Source organism: Vitis riparia, chromosome 4 (assembly GCF_004353265.1).
Source record: "Vitis riparia cultivar Riparia Gloire de Montpellier isolate 1030 chromosome 4, EGFV_Vit.rip_1.0, whole genome shotgun sequence".
NCBI lineage: Eukaryota > Viridiplantae > Streptophyta > Magnoliopsida > Vitales > Vitaceae > Vitis > Vitis riparia.
Genome location: NC_048434.1, coordinates 8008538 through 8016558, shown reverse-complemented (window position 1 = coordinate 8016558; position 8021 = coordinate 8008538). Strand labels below are relative to the sequence as shown.

The following is an 8021-nucleotide window of genomic DNA, read 5'->3' as shown; positions in this document are numbered from 1 at the left end:
ATTTATTATATATATTTAAAAAATAAAAAATTTTTAAATTAAAATTTATATATAATCAGTACAGATCTCAAATCCGTTGATTTAAATTTCAAATGCATTTCATTAAGGACAAGCCACATACCCAAAAAAGCCTACCCCAATCCCAATTTTTACTCTACTTTAATACATTATGTTTATCAACCATGAAACAAAAAGAATTCCATATTTTTTAAATGAAATCCTTAATTTTAAATCTATATAATTTTTCAAAATACTCTAAATCATTATTTTAACATGATTGGATGAATATTTTAAGCAGTATCTAGAATTTTTTATTTTCAAAAAACATTAATTTTGTTACTAACATGAAGTTTGAGTCATTAAACAAAGAAAATTGGATCAAGGTAAAATAAAAAAAAATAAAAAATAGGAAGCAATGAGATTTCATATATGACACAGATAAATTAAATTAAAATATAAAACTGATTTATTTTTTGTATTTATTTTACCATTCCGACGTGGAGATGGACCACAAATATAACGTTAGTATTAGAGTCATGCATAAACGATGACATTGGAGCCCTATCATTGATGCCAAACAAGGTGTCAGCTACAGCCTACAGCTAGGAAGATGAGTCCGAGAATCCACGTACATTTAATTTTAAAAAATGGATATGGACATCTCAATTGCATTGGCATCCATCCACTTAATGTCTCCAGGCTTAAATATTTTGGTACGAGAGGCTATACAAATTATTGCTCTTAATTTAGAACCATACAATAATTCTAAGGTATTTTGCCTTTATGGGTGACATGAACCCATTGATAATATGATCTACTTAATTCCAAGATTTTTTTTTGTGCACATAATTTATTGAAGGTCATAAGATTATAATAAAAATAGGCTATTCTAAATTCGATTTTCTAGGTGTAAAATAAAAACCGAGTAATAGACACGTGCTACATGTGTAGTTGAATTATTAAAATAGGAAAAGGACCAAACTCCAATAATGTGTATATTGTTTATATAGCATAATTAAGTAAGCCTACAAAATAAACATATTTAAAGGTTGTATTCTATCAAAGCCCAAGTATTTTACTATTTTAATTCGGATCAAAATCGTGTTATATAATTTGACTAAAAATTTATCTATCTATTAAACGAGTCAAAATTGTATTATACAACCTATCTATTAAACGAGTTGTACAGATGAAAAAGAATTTAACTCAAACTCATTTATATTTAATTAAAACAGGAAAAAAAGTAAATTATATTCGTATGATATTAACAAATCTTGTCAAATTTTACTATCATTAAATGTATTTAGAAGTCTCGGCTGAAACATTTCTATATAAAGACATCAAAATTAAACATTTTGAAGTAATGGTTCCCCCAATCATGTTTTATATGGAACCAATTTTAATGTTTGGAAAAAATATATATGAAATTATAAAGCAAAATTTGTTGAAGATTTAATTAAAATGATGTATTATTTTAAATTGAAAGAAAAGGAAAATGTAAAATTAGGAGGGTTGGGGGAGATTCACACGTAGGCAGAAATGATTGAAAAATGGCAGATCACAGAGTCAGCCAGCAGAGAGTCCTAGTTGAAATTAGCTGGCTGGAGGGTATTTTCGTAGTTTCATGAAAAGGAAAGGGGGATTGCTAATATTCTTATTAGAGAGGGAGAGCACTGGTAAAACTGAGAGAGACGGAGGAAGAGAGCCTCTCTAGAGAGAAAAAAACATGTGTTCGAAGACGACGCAGAACCAAAGTTCAGGCTCGGGCTCCGTCTCCAAACAATCCTCTGATTGGAGAGAGGAAGCCATCAACGGCGGATCTCTCAGACACGTGGACCTCCATCATGGCTCCAACGGCTGGGCTTCTCCGCCCGGCGACCTCTTCTCTCTGCGATCCAAAAATTATTTTACCAGAAAGCAGAAATCTCCCTCCGGTGACTGGCTCCTCAAGCCTGCCGGCTTCGACTGGCTCCGTTCTAGTTCCAAACTCGACAACGTACTCGCTCGCCCCGATAACCGCGTGGCTCACGCGCTTCGCAAAGCTCAATCGTTGAATAGGTCCCAGAAGGCCTTCATCTTCGCCGTGAATATCCAAGTCCCTGGTCGGGAGCACCATAGTGCGGTGTTTTACTTCGCCACGGAAGATCCTATTCCTCCCGGTTCGCTCTTTTACCGGTTCATCCACGGTGACGATGCCTTCCGAAACCAGCGATTTAAGATCGTGAACCGGATAGTGAAAGGGCCATGGATCGTGAAAGCGGCGGTCGGAAACTATGCCGCTTGTTTGCTTGGCAAAGCCTTGACCTGTAGTTACCACAGAGGTTCCAACTACCTCGAAATCGACGTCGACATCGGCAGCTCGGCGATAGCCAACGCGATCTTGCGTTTGGCTTTGGGATACGTGACAGCGGTGAACATTGACATGGGGTTTCTGGTGGAGGCCCAGGCAGAGGAAGAGTTACCGGAGAAGTTGTTGGGCGCCGTTAGGGTCTGCCAGATAGAAATGTCCTCGGCGATGTTCATAGAGGCGTCGCCGTCACCGGAAAACGCAACGGGGCCGGTTGCCGCTGTTTCGAAGCGAGGGTTAGGGCTTTCTAAGGTGAATCACCACAAGTCCGAGGACGATGAAGACGAAAATTTTTAATCCTTGAGGTAATTTTTTTATCTTTTCTCCGGTTTTTATTTAAACTCTAATCAGGAATGTGATTTTTGGTCCCTTTTTATGGGGATTAATGAATGTACATAATAACTGATTCCAATGTGGGGGATTTTCACTATTGTTGAGAGTTTCCCAATGAATGAAATCATTTTCTTGTTATTGAGGAGTTCCAAACCAAATGATTTGTGTACTTTTTGTTTTACTTTGTGTTGGAAATCTTGATTTGATGTATGGGTTGGGGTGGGGACTCCTCCACTGTATAGATTTCTGTGGTGGGATCACTTTTTATCAAAGGAGAGGGCAAAGTATCTGGTGTTGTGACCTCCCTTAGTGGAATGAAACCAAAATGGTGCACGTTGCTCTGTGATTTTGGTGCTGGACGGATGCTTATGCCTTCACTTGCTACATTGTGGTGCGGTGGTGGGTTGATGGTGATGAGTCTGATGGCAATGGTGCTATGCCACAATTTTTTTCCTTAAATTATTATTAGGAATTTACAATAATAGTGTCCATCACTCCTAAAAAAAGGTTCCATTTTGTGAACTTCTCTGTGGGTTTGGTGGCTGTTGAGGAAGAACCCAATTTGATTATTTTTAGAAAATTTTCATTTATTTTAGTTAATTGACAGATTAGGTTTGGGTTTAATGATTTTAAAAGGTACATCAATGTTGAGAATCTTCATCAATAAAAAAAGGGGAAATATTAGGAGGGTCACCCTATCTGTGAGAGATTAAACTTCTAAGCACATGGATAAAGTTGGGGACGGGGGTAGGCAAATGGTACAAGCTTCTCCTTTTCCTTTAGGCTCTGATCAAATCTATAAAATGGCCACACTTAAGTATCAAATACCTGGTCCTGCCTGCCCTTTTTCGAATTTATCCTTCATCTTCCTCTCATAGTTGTCCAATTGGGTGGAGATGGGAGTTGGTTTTATTACCTTCAAATTAGTGCATGAACAAGGGAACTCAACCTTAAATTACATGATGGAGTGGTTTACTACAAAAAGTGGGGGGAATGAAGAGGTTTAAACATGATGATTTTTGGGTAATTTGGGAGTGGGAAGCAGCTATAATCAGGCTAATTTCCCATCAAGCTTAATGTTTAAAAATTAAAAGTAGATTGGTAGCCAGTGTAGTGTTTGGCATGGTAGAAAACAAAGGGGGTTTGCCACTATAATGAGTTTGCAGTCTCTTTTGGGAAGTGGGGTAGTGGTAAGAAATGCAGGTTTAGCAGAAAAGGCAAGGGCAGGGACATACACGTGGGGCAAGATGGGGGAACAGTAGAGAAGAGAAGCACACATGTGATTTACCGTCAAAGAAGGCTGATTCGACGGGTTCATAGTTTTGTACTCTTTTGACTGTATGACGTTTGAGGTTGAAGTGGGAATTGATGTGTCATTGGAAATGAAGTGTAAAGTAAAAAGAGTGGCTGAAGGGTGTTATCCTCATTACATAACAAAACACGAGTGTAGTCGGCTACTGTAAGTGATGGATATGGTCTAGGCTGTTGCCTTTTCAATTGAATGATTATGATCCACTTGGGCCAGTTTTTGTTTTGTTTATTGGTGAAGAGGCTGGAGCCTGGAGGTGAAGTTACCTGATGACTTCAATGTATTAAATAACCCACTTGATTTAGCTTTGGGAAATCATTGCTCTATAATGTATCTCATCTCAAGAATTGAGCTTATCTCATCAGCAACCCAAAACCTTATCTCTAACCTATTTGCCATGTTTTGTATGTGCAATTGATGAGGAATAAGGAATTAGAATTAATATATATTTTTTTTAATTTCTACTTTTGAAATAAAAATGAATTTAGTGATTTTAATTTTTATATTTGGATGTAACTATAAATGTAAGGTTGAAATAATTATTTATTTTTATTTTTAGTATTTGACAACAATGAGACTGAGAGCAAAAGAGAAATAAATTGATGGTAACATCCTTATACATAGTTTTAAATATTTTTATTTATTATTTTTTTAAAGAAGATATTTTGATATTTTTTTTTGCTAAATAATAAAGCTAAGAAAAATAATATTTACTTTATAAATAAAAATAAATCATGTAAAATTATACAAACCTAACGGAAATGAAGAGATAAAATACTGATTTTAAATTTTAATATATTTTATATCATTTCATACATCGAGGGAATCAAAATTCCTCATGTTGGAGGTCAATTGAAATCTCGCTTGGGAGCGAGATTTTATTTTTATTTCATTTCCATCACCATTTTCATATTTAAGAAAAAGGATGAGATGTCCATCCCAATGTATCAAACATGTTCTAAATCTTCACATCCAAACTCAAACTCTTACAATCTGATTTTAGCTTATTATTAAAATTGAACCTTTTTATAACTTTGGGTGGAAGCCTAAGAATTTCAGCCCAATTTTGAGGTACTATAGCTATTGAATAGGAGCAAGGAAATATAGAATTGATTGAATGGGGAGCCCAAATGTATGGGCTTTGTTTGGGTTCAAGTGGGTTTATAACTTAATTAGAGGAATTTGGTTGGGTTGGGTGGTCCTCTCTCACATATTTGAGGCCCAGAGCCCAAATGTACGCCTTTTCTCTCCTGTTTTTTTTTTTTGTTTTTTGTTTTTTTATTTTATGAAAAGGGATTATAAAATAAAATACCTACAAATATAATTAAAAAATGAGTTATAATAATTTTCAAAACTAAACTTTCTAATATCGTTAGACCTTGGAATTTGGGTACAAGTTCCCATATATATATAATATATATCATTTAAATATTAAAAATAATTATAATTATAACTTTGAAAAAGAACTTATAATAAGTTTTTAACTGAAACCCATAATTTATAAGATATGAAAACTCTAATATAAACCAATAAATTGATTCTATGTCAATAACTAAAACCTATTATTTGTCTATAACATTGAAAATCCAGTAAAGTTTGAAACGAAGTGACTTATAAATTGAAAAAAAAAAAAGAAAAAAAGAAAAAGTGATAATATTATAAATTCCTTTGTTATACTCTTAATAATACATTATGAATAAAAAAAATAAAAAAAAGGAAAGAAAAAAACCTACGTTATTTGTGAAAGTGGTTGACTACGGTGATGTTTGTTTTTTAACTGAATAGAAAAAGTAAAAATATTTGGCTTTTTCTATTCAGTTAAAAGTAACTTATTGATATCATCTAATATAATTAAAGTGAACTTGTTATCAATAAGTTCAGTTTAATTATGTTGAATGATGTTAATATGTTACTTTTAGATGAATAGAAAAAACTAAGTATTTTAATTTTTTCTATTCAGTCAAAAAACAAACACCACCTACGTCTCTTCTCCAACACTATCAAAATGGCATGTCTCAATGCTTGTATTATATGTCAGTTTTGTGAAATGAGACATGGGTGTGGATGTGTTTAATAGTTTTTAACTTTGCTTATATATATATAAATACAAATACAAAGACCACTAAGAAAGTGCGTGGGGCACTAATGTAAGTAGTAAAAGTTCTTATTCCTTTCCAATATGTTGATCTCTACACATGCCTTTAACATATGCACGCTTCTAATATTAACTACCCGACATTTTTCTAGTACTAAAACATTAGTTCTCTCAATCAAATATATCGTGACATCCTATAAAAAAATACATTTGGGACGAAAAGAAATTATTATTTTAATAGAATTATTGATTTATTAATAAATAAATAATTTATTAATAAATGGACATTTATTAATTTAGAAGGTGTTGTTATATATATATATATATATATATATATATATATATATATATATATATATATATTTATATATGTGTGTGTGTGACTTATAAATCCAAAAATAATGGGTGTGCTTAAAAATTAATATATAAAAGTCTAAAGAGACTAAAAAAAGAAGAGATGATTATTGTTTGTGGAGGATAAAAAAGACTCATCAAAAGAAAAGATGTAGTGTCAAAACTTAATGGCTTGGAAGATAGAAGAGGTTTTAAGCATAATTTTGAAAATAAGTTTGGTTGAAAAAATAAAAGTTATAAAAAATTACTCATTCTTGTGTACAAATTTTTATTTGCTATTTTTTTTTATGTACTTCACTAATTATTAATTTATATTTATTTGGACCCTTAAAGATTTAAAAAAAAAAAATTATTACCTTATACATTTAATGAGGTTATTTTTAGTCTGTCGACTTGAGTTCATATTAGAAGATTTTATTATTTAGGTGATATTATTAATTTATCCGGTGTTTATTTATTGAGGTTTTAGAATATATTGAGTTACTTAATGCTATTTCACACTTGTCATACAGATAGAGTTTTGAGTTATTTGATTAAAATCATAATTGGAAATCAAATTTTAGAAATCTGATTCTTCATCATTTTTTGACCTTATTTTGATAAAAATGTTCTTATTATTTTTTTATAAAAATAATCATTTTTTAAAAACATATTATAAATACTTGAAATAGTTAAGAACATTTTAGATAAAAAATGAGTTACTCTTTGAACAAAAATATGAGAGGAGATAAATTCACAAATATGAGAAGTAATTCATCCCTTTTAATCAATTATTTTTAGAGTTTTTTGGCATCTCGCTCGTTTAGATTCATAATCCAAAATATGTAAGTTAATTGCTCAAGTTTGAAATTATTTCTAAACGTCTGAGACTTTGAAAAAAAAATCCAATTTAAAGTTGTCTTTAAAAAAAATCCAAAAAAAAAGTCCCATTTCATTCCTTCTTCTTCCTTCTTTTTAGAGCAAAAGAATTGATTGACTTGAATAATTGCTTAGCCACCCGTGCATTGACTAAGTCCACTTGGCTAAAATTAATCATGAAAAAGTTTGGAGATCCATCAACATAAATATTAATTCCTATTCTTCCTAAATTTTATCCAAAAAATGTGAAATTTTTTCAGTTAATTACCTCTTAATTTGAATTAATATTTATTAAAATAGGGTACTTTCATTTTCTCTCCAAGAAGATGTTGATGAGTGAAAAGTTTGCACCAAAACTTTAAAAATCTCATGAAATTTGAAAGAAATGTCTAAAAAATGAGGAAAAAAAAGTGTCTTCTAAATTAGTATGAGTCAATAGGGTCAAGATGTGAACTCAGACAACTTGGGAGGGGAGTTGGTCCAAAAGTTTTGGATGTTCAGGCGCAAAGACTTTTCTATGGCTCAAAGAGAATGATATAAAGCATATTCCATACTCTATATGATATATATTGGTGAGCACCGAGGGCAACACATTCAGCAGTAACAACTGAAAGTTTACGTGTGTTAGATTCATGGCCATTCTTTGTCCTTCCACTGCCATCTACCATCTTCTCTTCTCTTTCTTCTTCTGTTTTTCTTATGTTATGTGAGCAATACATCCGTCT

General features: G+C 32.1%; 1 protein-coding gene across 1 annotated transcript; it reads left to right on the top strand.

Annotated features, from left to right (window-relative positions):
* The first annotated feature begins 1679 nt into the window (after window positions 1–1679).
* On the top strand, window positions 1680–2835 carry LOC117911973 (protein ENHANCED DISEASE RESISTANCE 2-like). The gene has a single exon (XM_034826372.1). It carries the CDS (start codon window positions 1727–1729, stop codon window positions 2642–2644), a length of 918 nt encoding a protein of 305 aa, XP_034682263.1. The 5' UTR covers window positions 1680–1726; the 3' UTR covers window positions 2645–2835.
* Window positions 2836–8021: the final 5186 nt, after the last annotated feature.